This window comes from Culicoides brevitarsis, chromosome 3 (genome assembly GCF_036172545.1).
Source record: "Culicoides brevitarsis isolate CSIRO-B50_1 chromosome 3, AGI_CSIRO_Cbre_v1, whole genome shotgun sequence".
NCBI lineage: Eukaryota > Metazoa > Arthropoda > Insecta > Diptera > Ceratopogonidae > Culicoides > Culicoides brevitarsis.
The window spans coordinates 12,723,646-12,749,210 of record NC_087087.1 but is presented as its reverse complement, the minus strand read 5'-3'; the positions used below and the strand labels follow the sequence as shown (position 1 = coordinate 12,749,210).

At 26.4% G+C, this 25,565-nt stretch overlaps 7 protein-coding genes and 1 pseudogene across 7 annotated transcripts in view; 5 read left to right on the top strand and 3 right to left on the bottom strand.

Annotated features, from left to right (window-relative positions):
• The window catches only part of LOC134835929 (protein pellino), a 40,606-nt gene extending 31,431 nt beyond the window's left edge, over positions 1 to 9,175 (bottom strand). The window contains exon 1 of the mRNA XM_063850955.1: positions 9,128 to 9,175. Within this exon, the coding sequence (XP_063707025.1) occupies positions 9,128 to 9,138 (11 nt within the window). The 5' untranslated portion in view covers positions 9,139 to 9,175. The remainder of the gene's footprint in view (positions 1 to 9,127) is intronic.
• A 1,663-nt stretch (positions 9,176 to 10,838) lies between these two features.
• On the bottom strand, positions 10,839 to 13,186 carry LOC134833747 (translation initiation factor eIF2 assembly protein-like). The gene is made up of 2 exons (XM_063848180.1): positions 12,469 to 13,186; positions 10,839 to 11,250 (listed from the first exon to the last, which is right to left on the bottom strand). Exons 1-2 carry the CDS (start codon positions 13,118 to 13,120, stop codon positions 10,883 to 10,885), a joined length of 1,020 nt encoding a protein of 339 aa, XP_063704250.1. The 5' UTR covers positions 13,121 to 13,186; the 3' UTR covers positions 10,839 to 10,882.
• Positions 13,187 to 13,244: 58 nt separating this feature from the next.
• LOC134833748 (eukaryotic translation initiation factor eIF1-like) lies at positions 13,245 to 13,949 on the top strand. The gene has a single exon (XM_063848181.1). The coding sequence runs from the start codon at positions 13,254 to 13,256 to the stop codon at positions 13,761 to 13,763; it is 510 nt and encodes a 169-aa protein (XP_063704251.1). The 5' UTR covers positions 13,245 to 13,253; the 3' UTR covers positions 13,764 to 13,949.
• Positions 13,950 to 15,380: 1,431 nt separating this feature from the next.
• On the bottom strand, positions 15,381 to 16,934 carry LOC134834072 (uncharacterized). The gene is made up of 3 exons (XM_063848605.1): positions 16,050 to 16,934; positions 15,778 to 15,991; positions 15,381 to 15,720 (listed from the first exon to the last, which is right to left on the bottom strand). The coding sequence occupies exons 1-3, from the start codon at positions 16,869 to 16,871 to the stop codon at positions 15,524 to 15,526; spliced, it is 1,233 nt and encodes a 410-aa protein (XP_063704675.1). The 5' UTR covers positions 16,872 to 16,934; the 3' UTR covers positions 15,381 to 15,523.
• A 772-nt stretch (positions 16,935 to 17,706) lies between these two features.
• Positions 17,707 to 19,100, top strand: LOC134835209 (uncharacterized). The gene is made up of 3 exons (XM_063850079.1): positions 17,707 to 18,528; positions 18,587 to 18,800; positions 18,854 to 19,100. The coding sequence occupies exons 1-3, from the start codon at positions 17,707 to 17,709 to the stop codon at positions 19,051 to 19,053; spliced, it is 1,236 nt and encodes a 411-aa protein (XP_063706149.1). The 3' UTR covers positions 19,054 to 19,100.
• A 267-nt stretch (positions 19,101 to 19,367) lies between these two features.
• LOC134836210 (5S ribosomal RNA) lies at positions 19,368 to 19,489 on the top strand (annotated as a pseudogene).
• A 352-nt stretch (positions 19,490 to 19,841) lies between these two features.
• On the top strand, positions 19,842 to 22,650 carry LOC134834859 (UDP-glucosyltransferase 2-like). The gene is made up of 6 exons (XM_063849654.1): positions 19,842 to 20,059; positions 20,121 to 20,521; positions 20,585 to 20,702; positions 20,757 to 20,964; positions 21,707 to 22,048; positions 22,101 to 22,650. The coding sequence occupies exons 1-6, from the start codon at positions 19,953 to 19,955 to the stop codon at positions 22,497 to 22,499; spliced, it is 1,575 nt and encodes a 524-aa protein (XP_063705724.1). The 5' UTR covers positions 19,842 to 19,952; the 3' UTR covers positions 22,500 to 22,650.
• A 1,446-nt stretch (positions 22,651 to 24,096) lies between these two features.
• The window catches only part of LOC134835208 (uncharacterized), an 85,076-nt gene continuing 83,607 nt past the window's right edge, over positions 24,097 to 25,565 (top strand). Inside the window, exon 1 of the mRNA XM_063850078.1 lies at positions 24,097 to 24,860. The gene's annotated coding sequence lies outside the window, so the exon portion shown is untranslated. The remainder of the gene's footprint in view (positions 24,861 to 25,565) is intronic.

The following is a 25,565-nucleotide window of genomic DNA, read 5'->3' as shown; positions in this document are numbered from 1 at the left end:
TTTAAGTAATTTTTGTGAGGAAATCCCCAACAAGACAAGGAAAAACTTTGAAAGTTAAAATGACAAATTTTGAATTAATATGCAAAAAATGAGCAAAAAAGGTAGAAAAAGAATTAAAATTACACCTGGCTCGAAGAACGTACAAGAAACGAGTTCCCATCTGTCCATTGTTATAATTTTAGCAAAAAAAAATATTTCAGAGCAGGTCAGAAACATGAATGTAACCCGATCGGCGCATACCTTCGAACACAATGGCAGCTTGCAAAAATACGACGCTCCGGCAGGTGTGCTCGAGTTACAAATTTTACTCTAGATTAATGGAAAGTATTGAAAAAAAGGTCCTGCTAAAGTAAACAAATAATGTAAGACGATACCGGGGATCATAAATCAAACAAGAAAAATGTCCTTCGCATACATAAAAATTTTCATTAAACACGTTTTCAATTACAGATGGAGCAAAGTGCAAACAGCATACAGACATCAAATATTGATTCTTCGAGGAGATATTGAACGGTTGAATGGAGTTTTTAATATTTTTTAAGAGTTTCTTGTAAGAATTTCATGTAAGGGACTTTAAAATATTTATAAAATTCTAAAAAAAAATCTCATTTCACAATTTTGTACTCCTCAAATCACAATTTCGTACTCCTCATTTCAAAATTTGGTACTTTTTTCTTTCACAAAAATTACGAAATTTTTTTCATTAAAAATTGATTTTAGAAAATTTTTAGGCTTTAAATAACTCTAAAAGAGCATTTCAAATCAATTTTCGCTTTAAAAAATATTTTTTCATTAAAATATTGCATGAGAGGAAGTTATATTTCAGAATTTGAATCATAAAAACGTCAAGAAAATAGAATTTTTCCACTTTGTGTGACAAAAACCAAGAGGAAAATGACCTCATTTGCAAGCTAAAGTGCAAACAGGCACGAGCTGATTGATTATATCTGATGCGGGTTCACGTTAAACGTTCATAATGGCACTTTTTGCTTTACTAACATTTACCTAACATTAGTTGAATATTCTCTTTCTATGCTTAAAATCAAGCTGAAACTAGTTTTTGTTCTAGATAGGCTGAAGCGATGATGAAAAATGTTTCACTGATGAGAAAAAAATTTAAAAAAAATAAATATTTCTTGAAAAATAAAATAAATAATTTTTTTAAATTTTTTGAATTAGAAAAATGGCGATTCTCAAATTTTCTTTTGATCATTTTTTACTAGTTTTAATTTTTTTATATTTTTACCAGATTTTTAGTTATTTTTAGGATTTCTATCTGAAAATTTATTACAGTTTTTAATTCAAAAATATTAAAAATGCTTTAAATTAAAAAAAAATCATATTAATTAACTTTAATACTGAATTAACAAGTATGCGATTTTCAAATTTTTAACTGTCATTTTTTCACAAATTTTTTTTTTATTTTTTTTTTAATTTTTAGTCTATAAACAAATTTTTTAAAAAATATTTTCAATCTTTTTTTTTCGAAAAAATATTTAAAATATGCAAAAATAATAGAAAAATTTTAAAAAAAATCTATCAACGCGATTTTCAAATTTTTAATAGAAATTATCATTTAATTAATTTTTAAATTAATAATTTTATAATAAATTTAACTTTTTAAATAATTTCTTATATTTTAAAATTTATTTTCTAATAAAATCTAAATTTTTAGTTCAATAATTAATTTTTTAGAATTAAATTTCAAAACTCAAGAACGACTTGTCCGCTAGGTACATTTTTTTTAAACCAAATTCGTTCTATTTTTTTCATTTTTATTTTTAAAACTTCCTTAATTCTCTGTGTAACAAAAAATGATCCTATTGCACTTGCAGCGCTTCATGTTAATGCCACAGACACAAAACACGAAAAAAAATCAACATGATTGATGCATTTTATGCATTATTGCATGCATATTCTACAATCCTCATTATTTATTTATCATTATTTTTTTTTTGTTCCAAATGGAAAAAAACATCCTGAACCGCTTCTACGTTCACGCAGAGTGGAGCAAAGTAATTTTGTTGGAATTGGAGTGAAGTGCACGTTACTGAAGTAAGTAATTTTCAAGAGAGAGCGAGCGAAAGAGAGATGTAGGAGATACAATTTGTAAATCATGCATGCACTTCTGTCTGTCTACATTTCAATTGTGTTCTTTGTTGTAATTTATACAATTTTTTCTTCCTCTTGAGTCCATCGTCGTATAGAGTTTCATAATCCACAACAACAACGATTCAATCCATTTATTTTTGATTCCGAGAAAAATGGTCTGCCATGCTCGCCTATGGTTAAAGTGCTTCATGTTTGTTCATTATTACTTTTTTTTTCGTAAATTGTTCTTGTTCACGATCGTGTGTTACATTTCTTATGGTTCTGTTTGTAGAATTAACTAAACTCTCTGTGATAAATTATTTTTATGAGCAAGCGTTTTTTTTCTTTTTATTTTTAGTTGTTTCAATGTTGATGATGATGATGATGAAACGGGCGGACCTTAATTAAGGATTATGATTGCTGCTGCACAAAGGCAAGCACAAAAGGGAAACGAGAATTTATGAGGATATGCGGTTGAGGGTGGTCATGAACATTAAACAAAAAATCGGCAGAATGGAAGAGAAATTTCGATTAAAAGACGAAAAAGTTAAAAATTGAAAAAAAAATATTTAGGGTCCGAACATGTAACTTTTAGTATGAATTCGAAATTTTGACATTAAAAATTTTTGACAAATAAAATTTTTATAAAATTTAATTTTTTGATCTTTTAACTTCAATTTTTCACAAAATTTAGACAAGAATTGATGAAACTGACCAAAAACTGAAATTTTAAAGAAAATTTTGACAGCTGTCATTTTTTGATTGTCAAACTAATTTTAAAAATTTTCAATTTTTATTTTTTTAGTAAAAAAAAATTAGTTTCTCGTTCAATATTTAAAAAAAAAAATAAAAAGAATTTAATTTTCTTAAAAATAGGGAATGGAAAATTGAATGACAAATGTCAAAATTTTTTCTCTAAAATATGAATTTTTGTAGATTTTTAAGCTTAATTTTTGTAAAGTATTGTCAAATTTTTATAAAAAATTCATATTTTAACTTAAATTGAATTGAATTAAAATTTAAAGCTTTTCAATACTCAAAATTAAAAAAAAATAATTGAAAATTTTGACACCTGTCAACTTCTTAACTGTCAAAATTTACATTTCTTGTAATTTTTATAATCAGAATAGAAAAAACACTGATAAATGAGATTTTTTATATTTTGATACAAAAAATTACAAGAAATGTAAGTCAATAAAATATTTTTTGACAGTTAAAAATTTGACAAGTGTCAAAATTTTTTTTTTTCATATGAAATTTTTAAATTAATTTAAAATTTTAAATAATTTTTGCCATTTTTTTGTAAACTATTTAATTCAGAAGCCGAAAAAAATCATAGAAAAAGTTACCTGTCAAATTTTTAAACTGTCAAAATCTAAAGGTAAATATTCTAAAGTTATACGTTCGTTCCGTAAAACTTCTTTTTCCATTAAAAAAAGATTTATTTAACATTTTTCTCTTCTATTTACCTTCAATTCTGTTTAAATTACTCAAAAAAAGATATCCATTATAACAAGGAAACAGTGAAAAGGGACATTTAAATATTTCTTCTTTTTCTCGTACAGACCTACATACAGACGTACGTGGCAGGACAACACGTGTACAAAATGTAACGACAACCTTGAATACATCACATTAAATCTCCATAAAAAGCAATAGAAATCATGTTCTTATGAATGCATCATCAAGATAAGGAACGACAAACGGAGACGAAGGTGCAATACACTTGATGATACAAACATGTAAATATGTAAAAAAAAAAAAAGTCTTTCGAATTTTTTGGAATTTAAAGAAGCAGTAGGGATTCTCTCTCGTCTATTGACAAGTTGAGGAAAGGAAAGGTAAGCATATTGAATTGATTTTTTATTTTTTTCTTTCCTTGAATGAATGGGATCTAATGATCCTCTAGGAATATGACTTTTATGCTTTTATTGAATAGGATTGAATAAATTATCGTCGCTCACTTTTTTTATTGCTTCAAATTTACATTTTAACAGCATTGGAAGGAATTTTTATAGGAACAGTCTGCGACAAGTTTTTTTCTTTTGTAATTTGATGTAATTTATGGGATGTTAGAAGGAAAGGAGGAATCGTGAAAGAATTTTAAGTGACTAGGAATTGAGCTTTTAAGCAGTTTTTGAGGGTTTTTGAAGAAATTTTGAATAAAACTTTAAGTTAAAATTTTAAAATTAATAATTTAAAAAAAATAATTTAAATAAAAAATTATTATAAAAAATTAAATTTAATAAACTATTAAAAAAAATTATTTTAATATTTAATTTAAAAAAAATCAAAATTGTTGATTTTATTTTTTAACTTAATTTTTCGAATTTTTTTTTCCGAAATTTTAGATTAAAATATTAGATTTTTGATGCGAATTTCTTAAAATAAAATTTTAGTTCAATTAATTAATTTATAATTATATTTCTGAATATTTTAATATTCTAAATTTAAATGTTTAAATAAAAATAAATAAAATTAAAAAAAATAAATTTAAATAAAAAAATTAAATTAAATTAAATTTTAATTCAATTAAAATATAAAATAAATAAAAAAGTTAATTAAAAATTAGGTAAAAATAACAAATTAAATTAAAATTTAATTTAAATAATTTATTTTACTGAAAGATTTTTTAAAAAATTAATTTTCTTTAAATTTGGTCCTTTTGATAAAAAAAAATCAGCAAAATTTAATTTTTCATAATTTTTTGTTTTTAAAAAATTCCTTAATTCTTTCTAAAGAACATCAAAAAATAAAAATTGATAAAAAAATTTCATTAATTAAAACTTTCTATCTTTTCTTATGATCTTTGACACATTTTTCTTATCTTCACAAAACATTTCAGAGAAGTATTCGATCAAAAATTGACACTTCCAATGAACTTCCCACATTTATTGCTTAACCTATCAACCAAACGCAGGAATTCATGTCATTTCCGCCCATTTACGAGGAAAAATAATTCTTGAAATCCCCGACAAAACCACTCAAAAACCAACGAACAAAAGACAGAAAGAGAGAGAGAGAACGAGAAACAAAAGGGTCGATCTCCGAAACCTTTTCAATGACTTCAAAAAAATAAATTTATTCATTTCAAGTGATTAATATACCGATATTAATGTCAATCGCAGCACCTTCATTCTTCTTCACACTCACATCAATTAACAACGAAATTTAAATAAATTTACTTCTTTTTTTTTAAATATTTAAAACTCGTTTCGTTTCGAATCAAAAACGAATTTTTCACAAGTAGGTAAACCGGAGATTCATTCGTGAATTGAAGAGAAATTCCGAGTACTTTTTATTGTTTCTTTTTTTTACCGCAGAAACTTAATAAGTCGTAAAAGTGTGAAATAATTGCGACTCTTGCAAGGTCGTGTCGGTGGTTTTTTAGTGAATAAGTCGGTATAGAAGAAAGAATTTTAATGGGATTTGCCCATCATCGCATCCATGTAGGTTGACGACGACAAACACTCTAATTATTATGTGGGGAATTTTGGCGAGTGAGTCAAATTTTGAAGCGAGTTTTGAGATTAGTTTTAAAAGTTGTTAAAAAATTAAAAATTTGACAAGTGTCAAATATTTTTTTTTATAAAAATTTAATTTTTTAAACATTTAAGGATAATGTTCTAATTTTTTCACAAAATTTGAAATAATTATTTTAAATAAATTTTTAAAAAATAATTTTGACAGTTGACAGCTGTCAAATATTTTATTAAGTTTTATAAAACATATTTTTTCAATTAAAATAATTTATTTATCGGCCTCAAAAATCAATTAAAAGTGCCTTTAAATAACTGAAAGTTTTAAATTATTTAATAAAAGTTGTCAATAAAGCAAAATTTTGACATCTGCCAAATAAGGAACTGTCAAAATTTTATAACATTTAAAAATTTTCATACAGTTCGATCTAAATTTAAAAAAAATATAATGCATTTTTATCTTTGAAAATGCAAAAAACTGATCTTAGCCGAAAATTATCTTTGACAGATGACAGCTGTCAGAAAATTCGTTGAATTTTCAATTAAAATGTCAAATTTAAATAATTTTTGAGCCGTAAAAAATTTTTAATCAACAAAAAATATTTAAAAAAAAAATAAAATTTTATTTTTTGTGAAAATTAATTAGAAAATATTTTTTTTTTATTTAAAAACCAGTTCTTGGTTCAAATCCTCAATAAAAAAAATACTCACAAAAATCCATAATGCTTGCTCAACAGCTTCAAATGATGTTCTAAAACATCAATCTTGAATTTTAACGTTCCAATGTCCTCCATAACAGACTTTTGTTTCATGGACTTTATATTTACTTCACACTCATGGAACAATTAAATTTCAATTATTTTTCAAAGTCGCAGTTATTTGTTGGGTTTTTCCTCCAAGACTGAGGAATGAAAGTTCAGACGACATTTGAATTAATTTCATTTTTTATTTCAACAAAATTTCTTATTTATCACAAAATATTTTCACTGATTTAAAATTTGATTTTTTTTAATAAAAATTTAGAATTAAATTCAATTAATTGCGAAGAAATGAGCAACAGGAGAGAGCTCAGTATATCTAACCGCTCGCAAATGCCGATGCACACTGTTTCAGTTCAACGATGAAATGTCGCTCGGTATGTGTTTGCGAGACAAGCTAACTACATGTTATTGGGAAATTCCCATTTTTTGCCGTGTTTTGAAGAATTTTTAATATAACAATGTGAGTTTTTGGGCGTTTTAGCGTCTTTTTTAAGTAAAAAATTGGCGCCATTTTATAAAAATAAAAAAAATAATAAAAAATAATTTAATGTTTATTAATAAAAATTAAATTAAAAATTAAAAAAATTCAAAAAAATTAATTTAATTTTTTTTTTTTAATAATTAAATAATAATTTATTTAATTTTTTACAATTTTTATTTTAATTAATTTTTTTATTTAAATAAAAAATTAAATAATTTAATTTATTTAAATTTAAAAATTAATTAATTTTATTTAAAAAAAAAATCAGAAAAATTTATTAAAATTTTTAAATATCCCAAAAAACTAAAAATGCGATTAATTGTGAGATTAAAGAAATTTTTTCATATTTTGATCTTGACTCGCAAAAAAAAAACAAAAATGACCTCAAGTCGATTACATTTGACGTCACTTTCCTGTTTTCTCTTCTCATCTTGCACTTTTTTCTCTTTCTCCCTTTAATCGGTCATCAAACAACAAAAAAAAAGTTTCAATAATTCATCAACAAATTAAAGTCGTCGGAAATGATCACGCTTCCAATGAAAAGGCATGATTCAGTCAATAACCGCTAAAATTATTCATTAACATGACATATCATGTGTGACGTAGGGGATTCTGCTCACGGGTTTTTCGTGTTTTGACATGTTTTGATGCGATTTTGAACCAAGTGACTCTGCAAATTTGTTTAATTAAGCAATTTTGTGAAATTATTTGACATTTAACGGATGACAGATGTCATTATTTTTTTTAAATGTCAATTTTCGAGTAACATTAAGGCTTAAAAAGACTTTTTGTGTCATAAAATGTAGTTTGAAGAGGATTTTAAATAGATTTTTCAATAAGTAAGTCAAAAAAATTTTTTTTTGACAGATGACAGGTGTCAAATTTTTAACTAGAAATTAATTTTTAGGCATTTCTAGAGCTAAAAAAGGTTAATTCTGCATGCAAGAGCTAAAATTTTTAAGTTTTTAAGCCAAAATTTCAGTTAAAAACTTTACTTGTTCTGTTTTAATTTTTTTTTGACAGTTGACAGGTGTCAAAAATTTTAGTGAAATTATTTTTTTTTTATTTATTAAAAGCTTAAAACTTTGTTTTTACATTTCAAATGTTTAAAATATTTCAGTAATTTTTTCGAAAATTAATTCAAAAATTTTTTGGCAGATGACAGGTGTCAAATTTTTCGCTCGAATTTCAATTTTTGACCAAATTTAAATTAAATTTCGATTCAATTCGAGTTTTCGATACGAGTCAATTTATACTCAAATTACAGATTTTTTTTAAAATATTAAATTAAAAAAATAAAATTTTGATTAAAAATTTCTGACAGTTAAATAATAACATTTGACATAAACTGTCAAAAAAAATTTTTTTTTTCAAATTTTATGTTTTAAAAAATTTTAAATTAATTCTTAATTTTAATAAATTATTTATTTATTTATTATTAATTATTTAATTAATTGAATATTTTTTTTAATTTAATTTAATTATTTTTAATTATTTTTTTTTATATTTATTTTTTAATATTTGTAAAAAAAATCTTAAAATTTTAAATTAATTAAAGCTTCAAAAAAAATTTATTTGAGCAAAAAAAATATTTTATTTTATTTAATTTAATTTTTTTTTAATAATAATATTTTAATTATTTTTTTTTAATAATTTAATTTTTTAAAAAATTTTATTTTTTTAAATAATTTTTTAAATTTATTTTTATTTTTAATTTAAGCTTCAAAACATTTTATTTTAGCAAAAAAAAATCTCTTATCACCAAAAAAAATCCCTTTTCCTTCATTTCCGACACGATTTCTGTATCAATATTTACCCAAAATTATTCCATTTCTCCCCCGAAAATACTTTAACAAAATAGCACATAACACACTTCCAAAAAATATTTCCTTTTTGAATGAATGTAATGCTAGTTAATAACAATTTAATTCCGTCGTTCGTATTTATTCGCAGCAAGTTCATGCAAGTCGTTGTTGTGTTTTTTTTTTGCGATAAAACACACAGAACGCATACAGGAAGCAATTTTTGTGCACGATACGACACACAGGAACCAGAGAGGTACCTATCTGCTAGAAAAAATCGATATTGATTTTCTTTGTGTGATGAATTATTTATTTATATTTTTTTTTTGTGCTAGTTACTTTCTTCCTTTTTATTTTAATTTGGAGCAAGCAAGTGAAAATTTGCTATTTTTGGCGAAAAAATTACTTTCGTCGCAGAAAAGGCAAACCGGATATGTAAACAAGACACCAACAAAAACATTTCTCGAATTAATTTTTTTAACAATTTTGCGATTTTTTGCGGAAATTTCTTACCTTTTGACCATATTTTCTATGTTAGGCTCCAGGTTTTCTTTTAACGATCCTATTTTTGACTGAATTTTAATATTTAATTATTTAACGAAGATTTTTTTTATTTATTTATTTTTTTATCACTTTTTATTTATTTTTTTATTTCTTGCTTTTTTAGCTTTTAATTTTATTTTTTTAAATTTTTCTTATTTTTTTCTCGATTTTTTACACATTTACAACACAAATTTTCTTTCTAAGCAAGCATTTTAATGATTTGTTGATTTTTTCTTCTCTTCAAAAATCTTCGGATGCGAGACGATTCATAATTGCTGGCAATATTTTTTCGTATTTTTACACTTTGTGATGCACCGTGACACAATTATCCGTTGGCGACGCGATCCGGACGCGAAAATTCATGCTGCAACCACAAAAATTTCCAAATTTCCTCAGGATTTTGGCTGGAAAAGAATTGTTTTTCACTGCGAAAGCGATTTAAAGTGATGTTGTTCGTCTCACAAAAGGTCTCGGACTGAGTTGTTGTCGATGTCGATGTGCAACAAAACCCTCAGGGACAACGGAGGTGGCGACATGTGCGGTGAGCGAGATCGGAATTTTCGGTAAAGTTGCTTGATATTTTGTTTTTAATTTAAATTTTTTGAAAATTTCGATTAAAAAGAAAAAAATTAATAAAAAAAATTAATTTTTGATTAAAAATTATGAAAATTTTTACAAAAAATTTTAAATTTTCCTACAAAAAAAAAAATTTTTTCTTCATAAAAAAATAATTAAAATAATAAATTTCAATAAAAAAAAAATGTAAGTCATAAAAAATTATTTTTCAAAGAATTATTTTTAACAAAAATTATTTTTTTAATTAAAAAAATATTAAAATTCATAAAAAATTTTTTACAGGTACAAAAATAACAACTTTGGTCCATTAGGGATCAGCGACATTTTTCGACATCGAATTTTTTATTTGAAACGACTGAAATTTGAAACACGATTTTTTTTCTCGAATTTTTAAATTCTATTAAAATTTAACGATTTATTCAATTTTTTACATTTTTAAGGTATTTTCTACCAATTTTTTTGAAAAAATTAATTTTTTATCAATTTAATTTTTAAAAAATGTCAAATTTCCATCGAAAATCTCTCATTTTGGGAATTTTTCGTTCAATTGCTCGAATAATTTCAAGTCTCCCGTTACGGAAGCCTTTCGTTCCTTGATGCACTGCAAAATTGAGGTGTCATGTTTGGCACAGTCGAACAAGGCATCGTCTTCAATCTCGAGAACGGCATCCGGATCATCAACAGCTCCATCAACTACTTTTAGATTTTTACAATCAACGGCTGAAATTTTAATTTTTTAAGATTTTTCGCTATTTTTAATAATTTTTTTTAAAAAATTTGAAGAAACTCACTGATAATTTTACGTAAACGACCATTTTTCTTGACATTAAATTGAAAAACCGCCAATAAAGTTCTTTTTGACGGATCAACTTTGCCAAATTGGGTCATTATTCGGGCCCAAATGTTGTCACACTTTAATTCCGTCATTAAAAAAAAATTTTTTTTTCGGTTTTTAGACTTGATTTTATGAAGATTATTTTTTAAATGAAGCTTTTTTAAGATTTTCTCCGCTTTTTATACCACTCAAGTCGAGATAATTTGTTCTAATTAAAGGAAGTTGCTTAAAAGTCAATGGGTTAATGCAATAAAAAGCTAAAAAACGTACTTTATCGACACAAGTTCTTAATTTATTTGATAATTCGTTTGAAACTATTCGTCGTCTCGTGATTGACTTTCGCATTCTTCGCGCAGTCGATTTATCAGTAAGTCATTGACGGTGCTGGCATCCATTTCCGACTCTTCTGTCGACGTAGCAGTGCCTTGCTGAGCTTTAAAGAGATTTATTACGTCATGCGGAATGCCATAATTGTTTCGAGGGTTTGGCTGAATGCCACAATCTTCCGGCAAGTAACGGAATTCGGGGTCATCTTCGTCCTCGGGCGTGGAAATTGCGACTCCTAGACTCGAATGGAGTTCAGGCCATTCGAAGGCGAGAGCTTGTGTCACAGATTCATCGAAGGGGGAAAAATCCACGAGATAAACTTCGTCTTTTGTTTCCCTGAATACGTCGAAAACGTCTGAAAATAAAAAAAAATATTAAATTTTTTTGATAAAAAAAAAAATAAAATTATAAAAAGCCTAATTTTGGGAATTAAAAATTTGATTTAATTTAAATATTAAAATTATAAAAAAAATAATTTTTTAATTTCAAATTTAATTTAAAAAATATTATTTTGGGAATTTATTGAATTATTTAAATTAAAATAATTAATAAATATTAAAATATTTAATATTTTGTTTTATTTCATGAATTAATCATTAAATAAATTTTATAAATTATTTTAAGCAATAATTCATTATTTATTAAAATTAATTAATTTAATTTTTTTTACATAAAAATTAATTAAATTAAATAAAAATTTATAATTTAATAAAAATTAAAATTTAATTTAAAATTTTAAATAAATTTAAGTAAATAAAAATAATTAATTTATTTAAATAAAAAAATCAAATAAAAGAATAAGAAATTATTTTATTAAATAATTAAAAATTATTTTATTAATTAAAAATTTTTAATAAAATAATTTAATTTTAATTTAGTTAGTTAAAATAAGTTATTTTTAATTCAATAAATTCACGTTTAAAAATAAGAAATTTTTGATCGAAATTTGATTTTTTTTAAATAAAATAAATTTCAAATATACCTAATAAAATAAAAAAAAATAATTTAGAATTAAAATTTAAAAATAATTATTTTTTTAATTTTAAAAATTAATAATAATTTAATTTTTTTAAATCCTTTAAATTAAAAATAATTAAAAAATAAAATAAATTAAAATAATTAATTAGTTAAAAAAATTAAAAAAAAAAATCAATATAAATAAAAAAATTAATAAATTAAAAAATAAATTATTTGATTTAAATTAAAAAATTAATAATTCATTTGAACAATTTTTTTTCATGCAAATTATTTTAATTTAATTTCATTAATTTCTCAAAATTGGTGATTTTCAATCAATTAAAAAAAATAAAAAATATTTAAATTTAAAAAAAAAATTAACAATTTTAACATTTAAATTAAATCAAATTTAAAAAAAAATTTCAAATTTAATTTAATTTAAATATTAATTCAATAAATAAAAAAAAATTTTTGGTTGAAATTTGAAAATTAAAAAAAAAATATAATTTTAAACTAAATTTAATTTGAAAAATAAATAATTTTGAAATAAAAATTTATTTAAATTAAATTAAATTTAATTCTTTTTTAAATAAAAACACAGGATAAAAATACTTACAATCATCAATGGGGAACTTTTCCTTAATTTTTTCCTTAAAAAGCGAAACAATATCATTGATAATATCGCGTTTGTGTTGCGCAATGTGAGCATGATATTGCGGCCAATCTCTCGGCGAAATCGCGATCAAGCATTTATTCTTGACAAAACATCTAAATTCCGTGCCCGGATGAATTTCCGTCCATTGCCTTAATACCACGACATGTCCTTGCTCCCCAACGTTTTCACAAGCGAGATCCTCCTTGCAAATACTCGACGCCTTGAGCAACATATAAACATCCGACAAACTCCTCGCCCGCATTGTCTGACCCGCCGTGATCCAAACCGAGTCTTTGGGACAATGAAAATTCGTCTTAATGAACGCCGAGCCATTTAAAATCCGCAATTTTTCCTGTAGCGCCTTGCTAAAATCCGGAAATTCCGGCGGAACTGTTTCTTCCGTGTCTTCGTCCAAATAATCGTCGCCCAGCTCGTTTTCGTGCGTCGTTTCGTTGCATTCCTTCGGCAGCACGATCATTTCGTCTTTCAGGTATTCGAGCACCTTTGGCGGAATGTTTACAATGTGAGAACGGATGGAAATTTTCTTGAAATCCTTGTACCATTCGGGGAAGGAAAATGTCTTCAGGGACAACGGCTTCGGTCGTTCCAACATCTTCGCGGGAGATTTTTCTGCGAAGAATTTCACAATCGAAAATAATTGCAGGAGAAAATGTGTAAATATGACGGAATGAACGGAAAATGGAACAAAACATCGGATGAGTTGGAAATGGAATATTTTGAGACGAATGAAAATGATAAATTCCATCCAAACTGTCAAACCTGTCAAAGTCTGCATGAGAATTTTTGTAGACGTCGTTCGCGGTGCTATTGGCTTAACAAAAGAAAAACTTTTCGATCGAATTCGAGGCACTTTTTGTGTGAAAAAACCCAAATTAACGCATTTCGACACCGCCAAATTTATGTCCAACATCCAAAATTTGCAAGATTTTGATCCGTTTGCGGATGCCAGCAAGGGAGCGGACGACAATGTGCAAGACGGATTGGTGCATATCCGGATCCAGCAACGTAATGGCCGCAAGACACTAACCACGATCCAGGGCTTGTCGAAGGACTACGACCTGAAGAAGATTGTGCGGGCGTGCAAGAAGGAATTTGCGTGCAACGGCACCGTCATCGAGCATGCCGAGTACGGAGAGGTGTTGCAATTGCAGGGAGATCAGCGCGAAAATATTTGTCAGTGGCTCACCAAAGCTGGCTTGGCGAAATCCGATCAACTCAAGGTCCACGGTTTCTAAGGCGTCGTCAATGTGAACGAATCTACAACAAATGTGGCGAAAAAAAATGAGGAAATTTGCTTCTTCCAACTCTCGAAAAAAAAATAAAACCTAGACACATACAAAATATGAAATACACACCTGAGATTGTTGTAAATTTTATACTTTTTATACCTTACAAAATAAACAATTTGTTAAGATAATAAATGTACGTTTCTCTTCATTTTCAATGCATTTAAATGAATTTATTACTTTTCTTGTCAAAATTTCTCTTCTTATTTTTTATTTTTTTTTTTTTAATATACTAAGGATTTCTTGAAGCAATTTTTATTGAATTATTTAAGAAGTTAGGAATTTTTTTAAAAAGAATTTTGGTTCAAGTTCAATTGAAAAAATATTTTTTTTTTAAATACAACGAAAAAATCATGAAAATATTTAAAAAAAAAATTTTTTTAAATTTAATCAAAATTTGTTGATTTTTTTTCTGTGAAATTCAAATATTTAACTTTAAAAATGTAAATTCTTCATAAAATCTTTAAACGGGCGATGCAAAAAATTTTAAATGGAGCCAAGGCTCAATAATTTTTGAATCTGAAAATTAATTTTTAAAAAATAAAAATTTTGAAGATAAAGTTTCCTGAACAAATAATTTTTTTTTAATGTTTACTTAAAAATTATTAAAAAATTACTTTTTAATCAAAATTTTGTTTAAAAAAACTACCAAAAACTCTCAAAAATTTCTAAAAAAGTTTAAATTTTTTTATTAAAACTGTACTTTACAACTTTAAAAAAAAAATATTTTTTATATTCAGTAGAAAGTTTAATGAAACTTGAGCAAATCAGTTGATTTTTAAATATTTTTTTCAAATTTTTTCTCAAAAATTATTAAAAAGTTACTTTTCAATCAAAAAAAAAATTATTAAGTATAGTTTCAATAAAAAAATTAAACTTTAATTTTTTTTCCAAAATAAAACAAGATTTGGAGCAAAATTAAAAAAAAATTTCTTAAAAATTAATTTTTTTTATTTTTTGGTAGTTTTTTGGACCAAATTTCGATTAAAAAGTAATTTTTTATTAATTTTTAAGTAAATTTGATAAAATTTGTAGATTTTGAAGTAAAAAATTATTTGCTCAGTCAAGCTTAAAATTTGAACCTTACCTTTTTGCTTTAAAATTTTTATTTTTTAAAAATTAATTTTCAGATTAAAAAATTATTAAGCCTTGGCTTCATTAAAAATATTTTGCCACGCCCGTATTAAGATTTTATGAAGAATTTATAATATTTTAAAATTAAATATTTGAATTTCATTGAAAAAATCAACAAATTTTGATAAAACTCTTTAAAAAATATTTTCAAGATATCAAAGTTTAATTTTTTTTATCAAAACTATACTTTATAACTTTTTTTGATTGAAAAGTAACTTTGAGAAAAAATTTGAAAAAAAAATATTTAAAAATCGACTGATTTGCTCAAACTTCATAAAATTTTCTACTGAATGTAAAAAAAATTTTTTTTTTTGAAAAAATCATGAAATTTACTTCAAAACTAAAAATTTAGTAAAAACTATTGAAATAAATTAAATATAATTAATTAAATTTATTAATTAATTTTTATTTAACTTAAATTAAAAATATTTTTATTTTATTTGAATCAAAAACTTTTAAAAAAATTCTTTATTTAACCCGAGAAATAATTGTAAAAAAAAATTTAAAACCTTAAATCCCATTTTTTTTTAATTTTATTAAAAATAAAAATTTTATAATTTTAATTTTATCAACACTTAATACCCATTTAAAAGCCCTTCACAATCAAAAACTGGAAGCAACTTTTGCAAAATCGCCCGATATTTTGGATTACTCATTATCGTGTTCTTAAATCTCCGAGCCTTTTCATTGTCTAACATGAGGGATTCAAATTCAGCATCGTCTGTAACTTCATTTATCATCGACGGAAGCATCATTATGCAGGAGGTGAGTTCTAAAAAAAATCAAAATTATTCAAATTTCTTTAATTTTTTCAAAATAAATAACTTACTTAGAAACGATTTTCTTAAATATTGTTGCCGAAATTCAAGTAAAGTTGGAATATGCTTCGGATACTTCAATTTTTTCAGGGTTTCTGTTAATTCTTTGTAATAAAATTGAAAGACATCCGCGTGGTTGAGACGAATTTCGTCATTTGTGGATGTAAAAACGAACAAAATGAAGTCCAGTAATGGTGAGGCATAAGTTGAGTATTGCCAGTCAAGCTAAAATTTGATTTTTTAAAAGAAATTTCTTGAAAAATGCTGTAAAAAAGTTACTCACGACTACGACATCTTTTAAGGAATCATCCTCTTCATAGCAAAACATCACATTGTTCAACCAAAAGTCCCCATGACTCAAAGCATGCAAGTCTCCCTCCTCCAAATCATAGACTTTACAAGCATTTTCAATCATATCGTCAGTCATTCTCTGCAAAATCCTGCCATAATGTTCAAATCCTTCCCATTTACTGACTTCCGAAGCGCATGTCGACCAAAAAGTCCTGAAAAATGTGTGGTAACAATCCGTGTGACGCGTAAACATTCCCGAAACAAGAGATGAGTAAATTTTGTTATCCTTTTCGTACAAAACTGCCGATGCTGCGTGAATTTTCGCCATTTTAGACAATGCCAGTAAGGCATGTTCCCGATCCAAGCCTTGTAGCCGATTTTTCATCTGATATTTCTTCAACAAGAGATCCTCGAAGACAATCACGTCGTTTTCGCGATCAACGTGGATCGCTGTGGGAAAGATGTCGCCCTTTTCTCCAATTGACAGCAGCAATTGACGGATTTTGGGTAAGATTTTTTCGTAAATTATCATTTCTTTGTTGTGAATGTCGTAGACTTTGAGAGTTTTTTCCGTCAGTTCGTTCCAAATTTGAGTTTTCAAGACTAAAGAAGTCTTTTTTACGATTGAATTTTGCGTGGAAAACGAAATATGAGCGCGAAGTAAAATCCCGCCATACGAATCGCCTTTGCCAGAAGCTGCTTTAACGTCCAAGGACTGAATTTCCAACGTTTTTTCACTGAAATAAACTTTTAACAAGTTTCCAATGTACTCGGGAGTTAACCATTTGAATTCGGGATATTCTGTCGTGAACATTTTTAAATTTTAAAATTTTCCCGCCAAAAAACTGATCGGAGCTTTAACTTTGAGCGCGCTTTAAAGTTTGACTGCAAAATTTCGCAGTTACCTCCCTTTATATTGGAGACATTTGTTAGCATAAATTTTAATATCTCGCGAGATAAATTCAGATTTATATCGTCTCGTTATCATTTTACAGTAGCTTTGTGGAGTCCACAATTGATGGAAAAAAAATTTTCGTCAATCACATGTCAAGATGCAAGTGCAACTTGTGAAATTTTGTCGTGTCATTTGATATTCAAGGTAGATAAAGGGATTATATTTAGATGTCTCAATCAACTCTTTCTCTATTTAAAGAACAAGCTATTAAATAAATTTGTTTTAATGAAACGTGAAATGTTGCCGTTTATGGCAATTTGTGTCGCGTGTGAGAGATTTTCCATTAATTTTTCGGCGTATTTTGTGTCAAAAATTAATTGAAAATCTTACACGCGACACAAAAAAATTATTTCACGTTTCAACAAATTTATTTAAAAAGTAAGAAATAATTGGAGAAAGAGTTAATTGAGACATTGACAATCCTTTTATCTACAAATGACACGATAAGTTTCGTAAATGTTGAACTACATGACTTGTGATTGATGATTTTTTTGTCTGCATCAATTGTAAAGATGCTTTAAAAAGATAAAAGTGATATAAATCTGAATTTATCTCGCTATCAAGGGTTTTTACAAATGTCTTTTATATAAAATAAGGTTTAAAACGAAGAAATTTCAGTTAAACTTCAAATCGCGCTCAAACTGCATCGATCTCATTTTTGGCGGGAAAATTAAAAAATAAGATTTTTAGAAAAATGTTCACCACAGAATATCCTGAATTCAATTGGTTGACCCCTGAGTACATTAAGAACTTGTTAAAAGCTTATTTAAAAGATAAATCTCTTGAAATTAAATCCTTAGAAGTTAAAGCAGCTTCTGGAAAAGGAGAATCTTTCGCCGGAATTTTACTTCGCGCCAAAATTTCGTATTCAACAACAAGCTCTATTCTCAATGAAACTTCCTTAATTCTGAAAACTCAAATCTGGAATGACTTCACGGAAAAAACTCTCAAAGTCTACGACATTCACAACAAAGAAATGATAATTTACGAAAAAATCTTACCCAAAATCCGTCAATTGCTGCTGTCAATTGGAGAAAAGGGCGACATCTTTCCCACAGCGATCCACGTTGATCGCGAAAACGACGTGATTGTCTTCGAGGATCTCTTGTTGAAGAAATATCAGATGAAAAATCGGCTACAAGGCTTGGATCGGGAACATGCCTTACTGGCATTGTCTAAAATGGCGAAAATTCACGCAGCATCGGCAGTTTTGTACGAAAAGGATAACAAAATTTACTCATCTCTTGTCTCAGGGATGTTTACGCGTCACACGGATTGTTACCACACATTTTTCAGGACTTTTTGGTCGACATGCGCTTCGGAAGTCAGTAAATGGGAAGGATTTGAACATTATGGACTCAAAATGAAGCAAACGACAGAGGATGTGATTGAAAATGCTTGTAAAGCCTATGATTTGGAGGATGGAGACTTTCATGTTTTGACTCATGGTGACTTTTGGGTTAACAATATAATGTTTCGTTATGATGAAGAAGGATCGTTGAAAGATGTTGTTGTGGTAAAATTATTTTCTTAAAATTTTTGAATGAAATTCCTCATAAATTTTGAAATTTCAGCTCGACTGGCAATATGCTACTTATGCCTCACCATTTGTAGATTTATTCTTTTTCATATTTACATCAACTAATGATGAAATTCGCATTAATCATGCTGATCTTTTGCAATTTTATCACAAAGAACTAACAGAAACTTTGAAAAAATTGAAATATCCGAAGCATATTCCAACTTTACTTGAATTTCGACTACAATATTTAAGAAAATCGTTTTTAAGTAAGTTCTTTTAAAAAAAAATTGAAGGATTTAATTATTTTTTTAAATTTCAGAAGCCACATCCTCAATAATTCATTTACCAAATGCAATAAATGAAGTAACGGATGATTCTGAATTTGAGTCGCTTCTTTTGGACAATGAAAAGGCTCGAAGATACAAGAATACGGTATTGAAAAATCCAAAATATCGACAGATTTTGGAAAAATTGCTGCCGATATTTGATGCTGAAGGACTACTGGATGGTCCAATATAGCAAAAAATGTTAAATTTATGAAGATTTTGTAAAAAAAATAATTTAAAAAAAATACAAAAATTAAACTAAAATTTTCTATGATAAATCCTAAGCCCTTAAGATTCGTCAAAAAATTATCTCCAGTCATAAAAAAAATTTTTTGGCTTTGCTATTCAAATTTTGAACAGAGTTTTATGAACAAAAATACTCAATGAATATTATTTACGAAAAAAATACTAAAATTTTGGTCAAAAAATGCTTTTGATTGACAAGGTCAGTTCAAGGTCAAATTTTTAAAACAAACAAAAATTGGGATTTTAACGTATGGAAGCATTGTCCATGATCATAGCATGTTGAACACACATGGTTCTCGTCAGATCACTGAAGTTAAGTAACATCGGGTGCATAGTTAGTACTTTGATGGGTAATCGCTTGGGAACGCTGTGTATCGTTGGCATATTTTTCTTTAACTTTTTCTCTTAAAAATTTAAAATTTTTGATTAATTTCTGAATTTTTCAGTTAAACTTACCTTCCGAGGACCGAATTCTCGAAAAAATTTAAGTTTTTTATAAAATTTTTAACATTTTTTGTTCTTTAAGCCTCTTTAAGTGATATATTTTCTCCTAAAAAGTTCAATTTTTATCCTGAAATAAAAAAACAAATTCCAAAATTCAATTTCTTTAATGTTATTGACCTTCAAAATGATAAAAAATATTTCTAATATTGTACTAATGACGTGATATTAGAAGAGAAACAGTTTTCGCGCTCTATGCAAACAGAGATAAACGTGCCGTACATTAGAATAGTGCTCATCTAATCAAAATAAATATCAAAACATAAACAAAAAAAATTGAAGAATTCTCATACCGCTCTCAGTACGTTTAAAATTCGGTGTGAATTAGACGTTTTTTCGGCAATCATGTCGAATTTTTTGCTATTTTTTGTCTTCGCAATCAGTTCAAGTCACGTATTTTGTGCAAATATTTTGTACTTGAGTCCCGTTCCGACAACTAGTCATTTTATTTGGTAAGTGATTGACTTTTAATCCTCTTTTTTTTTATCAATTTACTGATAATTTTTTTGGTAGGAATCGCGCTTTAGTGAACGGTTTGGCAGCAAAGGGACACAATGTAACTGTCGTTTCGAACGATCTTGACAAAAATGCCCCAAAAAATGCGCATTACATCCACTTGGAAAAGACTTATGAGAATTTCGAAACTGGCGACGAGACCTTCGACTTGGTCGAAAGCAACAATGAGGGAATTTACGACGGAATTAAGCTGGTGTACGATTGGTGTCACGTCGCTTCCGTCGGAATGTCGATGTCGGAAGGCTTTAAAACGCTCCTGAATTATCCGGATAACTTTAAATTTGACGTCGTTGTTCACGATTTCACTTGCGGCTCTTTTTTGTTGGGATTTTTGGAGAAATTTAACAATCCCCCCGTCGTTTCGGTGACAGCTTTTAACTTTCCTCCGTATTCCATAGGTGAGTTGACGAAATTTTTTTCGGTGAAATTTAATTGATTTTAATTGAATTTATTATTTTTAGATTTTATTGGAGGTCACAAGCACTTTGCTTATGTGCCTTTTTATCTGTTACAGTACGGGAGTGACATGAATTTTTATCAGCGAATGTACAATATGGGAATTCATTTGATGGATAAATAGTGAGAAAGTTATTTTTTGATGAGAATTTTTGATTAAAGTTGATTTTTTTTTAGTCTTCGTCAAGTTGTGGCGAATGATCAGATGACGAGTTTGATGAGGAAATCTTATCCTTTTGAGTTGCCACATGTGAATGAGTTGGAAGCGAGGAATGTTTTGATGCTCGTGAATATCAATCCAGCGATAGATTTTCCGGAACCGATGCCTTCGAATATCATTCCAGTGGGAGGTCTTCAGATAAAAGAAAGAAAACCTCTGCCAAAGGTGAGTTTTTCTTAAAATGTTTCAATTTTTCTTGAAAGTTTTCAATTTTTCTTGAAATATTTCAATTTTTCTTGAAATGTTTCAATTTTTCTTGAAATATTTCAATTTTTCTTGAAATGTTTCAACTTTTCTTGAAATATTTCAACTTTTCTTGAAATATTTCAACTTTTCTTGAAATATTTCAATTTTTCTTGAAATGTTTCAATTTTTCTTGAAATGTTTCAATTTTTCTTGAAATGTTTCAACTTTTCTTGAAATATTTCAACTTTTCTTGAAATAATTTAACTTTTCTTGAAATATTTCAATTTTTCTTGAAATGTTTCAACTTTTCTTGAAATATTTCAATTTTTCTTAAAATATTTTTTTATTTCAATTTTTCTTGAAATAACTTTTCTTAAAATATTTCAGGTCGTGCTTATGAAATATTTTCTTGAAATATTTCACTTTTCTTGAAATATTTCAATTTTTCTTGAAATATTTCAACTTTTCTTGAAATATTTGAACAACTTTTCTTGAAATATTTCAATTTTTCTTGAAATATTTCAACTTTTCTTGAAATATTTCAATTTTACTTGAAATATTTCAACTTTTCTTGAAATATTTCAATTTTTCTTGAAATATTTCAATTTTTCTTGAAATGTTTCAATTTTTCTTGAAATGTTTCAATTTTTCTTGAAATATTTCAACTTTTCTTGAAATTTCCTATTTTTTCTTGAAACTTTTTAATTTTTTCTTCTCACAGGAACAAGAAGACTTCATCAAAGCCGGTAAAAAAGGCGCCATTTTCTTCTCTCTCGGCACAATGGTCCAAAGCGAATTACTTGGCGTCGACAAAATCCAAATGTTCCTCGATGCCTTTGCCCAAATCCCTCAATACAACTTCTTGTGGAAGCTAAAAATGGACTCTTTGCCCAACGTTTTGCCGAAAAATGTCATGACAAGTCCCTGGGTTTCGCAAAATGACGTCTTGGCACATCCAAATACCAAATTATTCTTCAGTCACGGCGGACTCTTAAGCACGCACGAAGCTTCATGGCACGGAGTCCCGATTTTAGGATTGCCTTTCCACTCGGATCAATTCATCGTAAGTCACTAAAACCATGAAAATTTTACTAAATTTTTACTTTTTCTTGTAGAATTTGGGAAAAGCGAAACGTCTTGGCGTCGCAGAGTTCATCGAATTCGGGAAATTAAGCACCGAATATATCCGAGATAATCTCCTAAAAATGCTAAATGACCCGAAATACATGAAAAATACGAAAACCGTGTCAAGACGCTTCCAAGATCAACCGGAGAAACCTTTGGAAAGAGCAGTTTGGTGGATCGAGTATATCGTGCGGGATCCAAATCCGACACATTTGAAGTCTCCAGTGATGGATTTGGGATTTTTGGCTGCCAATTGTTATGATATTGTGATTTTCGTTACTTTTGTAGTGAGCGTTGTTCTGTTTTTGAGCATGAAAGTCTGTTGCAAAGTCGTGAAATTCTTCAAAAAAGAGAAGAAAGCTGGAAAGGAAACGAAGAAAAATCAATAAATCAGGGACAATTTTTTAGATTTTAAGTTAAATTTTGTACCTATTCAATTTTTTTTGAAGATTTTTTATTGAAAAAGAGCAAAATTTTAGGTAAATCGTTAAAAATTTAATTTTTGGTGAGAGAAATGAAAAATTTACGGGTTAATGTTGATTTACGGGTAAAAATATAATTTTTAAATAAAAAAAAATTGATTTTATTAAAAAAATACTTTTAGTATTTTTTTTAGGAAAAAAATATTTTTTATAGAATTAAGTCAAATTTTATAAAGTTGAGTACTTTTTTGAAAATTTTTGAAATTTGTCAAGTTCTTTAGCAAAATTTTTGTCTTTTTAAACAAAAATCTTTGAGATTTTAATAAAAATCTTACATTTTCTAATTTTTTTTTATTTAAATTTCTTCAAAAAGTCATTTTTTTTAAATAAAAACTTGCACTTCTATTAAAACTTTTAAAAAATCTGAAATTCTTCATTAAAATTAATTTTTTTTCACAAATTATTATTTTACAATTAATTTTTTTAACAAAATTCGTAAATTAAATATTTTTTAAATTTTTTTTTAAATTAAAATTGTAAAAAAATTAATAATATTTGTCTTATAATTTTTTCTTAAATAAAATTCTTAAAGTCAAATTTCCTTAAAACTTTTCTCTAAGTTTTAATTTTAATTTTTTAAGACTGGAAAAGAAAAAAATTAAAATAAATTTTAACAAAAAAACATTTTTCTTATTTTTTAAAAATTTTTTTGAAAATGTCAATTATTTTAAAATAAATTCTTGCACTTTCAGTAAGAAAAAATTTAAAATTCTTCATTAAAATTTAATTTTTTTTCTCAAATTATTATTTTTGAAGAAAATTTTCTAACAAACTTCGTAAATTAAACATTTTTACAACTCAAAAACTCGTCTTCTGTTAAAAAATTTATGAAATTTTCATGAAAATCTTATGAACTTTTATTAAAATTAAATTCTAAGAGTTAAATTTTCCTAAAACTTTTCTCTAAGGTTTAATTTTAATTTTTCAGAACTCGAAAATTGAAAAAATCAAATAAATTTTAACAAAAATTCAGTAAGATTCTCATTAAAATCCCATATTTTTGTTAATTTTCCTTAAAAATTTCTAAGAAATCAAAATTTTTATTAAATCTGGGGTCTTTTTTAAGGAAATTTATATTTTTGTTTTTGTAAAATTGGTCTTTTTCAAGTCAATTTTTTAACTTAAAGAAGCATATTTTGTCTAAGAATCTGTAAAATTTCCACGAAAATCTCAAATTAATTTGTAAATTTTAATTAAAATTTTTTTCTAAATTTTTTTTTTGCTTAAATTTTTCCCTTTCTCATATCAATAAATAAATTTTAGCAAAAAAATCATCAAATTTCAAACAAATTTTTCAATTTCCAATGGAAAATATCGTTACAAAAATCCCCAACGTCTCCCCATATTTTCATAAAATCAAATTTCCAAATGCCAACCGGTCCAAATTTTCCCCCACATCGAAATCTCGCGTCGCTATCACCGAAACACGCAACAAAATTCACGTTGGTCCCGCTTACTCATTCAAAAAGCCCCTTTCGTACTTCAGTTATTCAGTATCTCTCAGACGTGCCGCACGTACATCATTCACGTTTCCGTAGCGCGCCGCATACAAACTAAAAATATGTAAAGAAGCAGGCAATATACAATAACAACAAATATTAATAACAACAACAATAGCATAAAATACACAAAAAAAAAATTTACGCGAGGATTTCTGCTTTTTGAGAGAAATTTTCGAGATAGTGCGAGAAATTTTCCATCTGCATGCGAGAAGACGGATGAATTCTTAATGGAATCGACGAATGACGGTAGTGTCAGTGCATAAATTTCGAGAAAATCACGGGAAAAGTGCACAGATGTTCAATAGCCTCGGAAGAAGTTGAAGTGTTGTCGTGTGCGTTGTGTGAGTTTTTTGTGTAGTCGAGACACACGACACGTATATCTTTAGCTAAATAATAATAAAAAGTGAAAAATAAGAAGAAATAGTAAAAAAATAAATAAAATTTGTAGAAAAAAAATAGTTTGATAAAAAAAAAGTTAAAAAAAAAATTGTTGATGATTGAAAAATAAGAAGAAAAAAAAAATGAAAAACAGATAAATAAATAGAAAAAAAATCGAGTGTTAGTGTTAAAAATAAATTTAAAGCCGTAAATTGCCGAAGAAGGTTATTTTTAAACAACATCTTCTCTCCTACCCGGTGCATACGCATCGCAACGCGCGAGATAAACAAAAAAAAAGTAAAAACGAGAAGAACAAGAAGGGAAAAAAAGCAAATAATCCCGTTCTCAATCATCTTTCGGATTAAATTGTACTTATATCCCAGACAAGGTAAGTACATTACTGCCGACCAAGTCAGTAAAACGGAGTGCAAGCCAATCATCCTTCAATTTAATTACTGGCGATATGCAAGTAAATGCAGGGACGTAATTTCGTGGCACGTGATTTATTTTAATTTAGGGCGAAATTTCTTGATGTTTTATTAATTTAGAAATTTTTAAGAATTTTTTAATTAAAAAAAATTAGTAAAAATTTAAGATTTTTGTTGGCTCTTAAAGAGGTATTTTTATACCATATTTTTATTTTTTATTCATAAAAAAATATTTTTAATTAAAAATTTAACTTTTGTATGACTTTTAGAGATATTTTTAGAAAATATTTTAATTTTTACTTCAAAATAATTTTTTTTCCAAATTTTATCTCCAAATTTTAAATTTTTGTAATTTTAACTAAATTAATTCAAGAAAAATTTAAAATTTTTACAAAAAACTTTGCAAAAAATTAATAAATGTCAAAATTTTTGAAGTAACTTTGACAGTTCAAAAATACCAAATACCACAAATTTTGATAAATTTGCTATTTTTGTTCAACTTTTTTGAATTTTTAGAAAAAATATTAGAAAATTTTGAATTTGTTGAAACAAAATATATGAAAATTTAACTTTTTACAAGAAAAATGACATTTGACAGTTGACAGATGTCAAAAGTTTTAATAAATTACGAATAAATTATATTTTTTAAAAATATTTTTCAATAA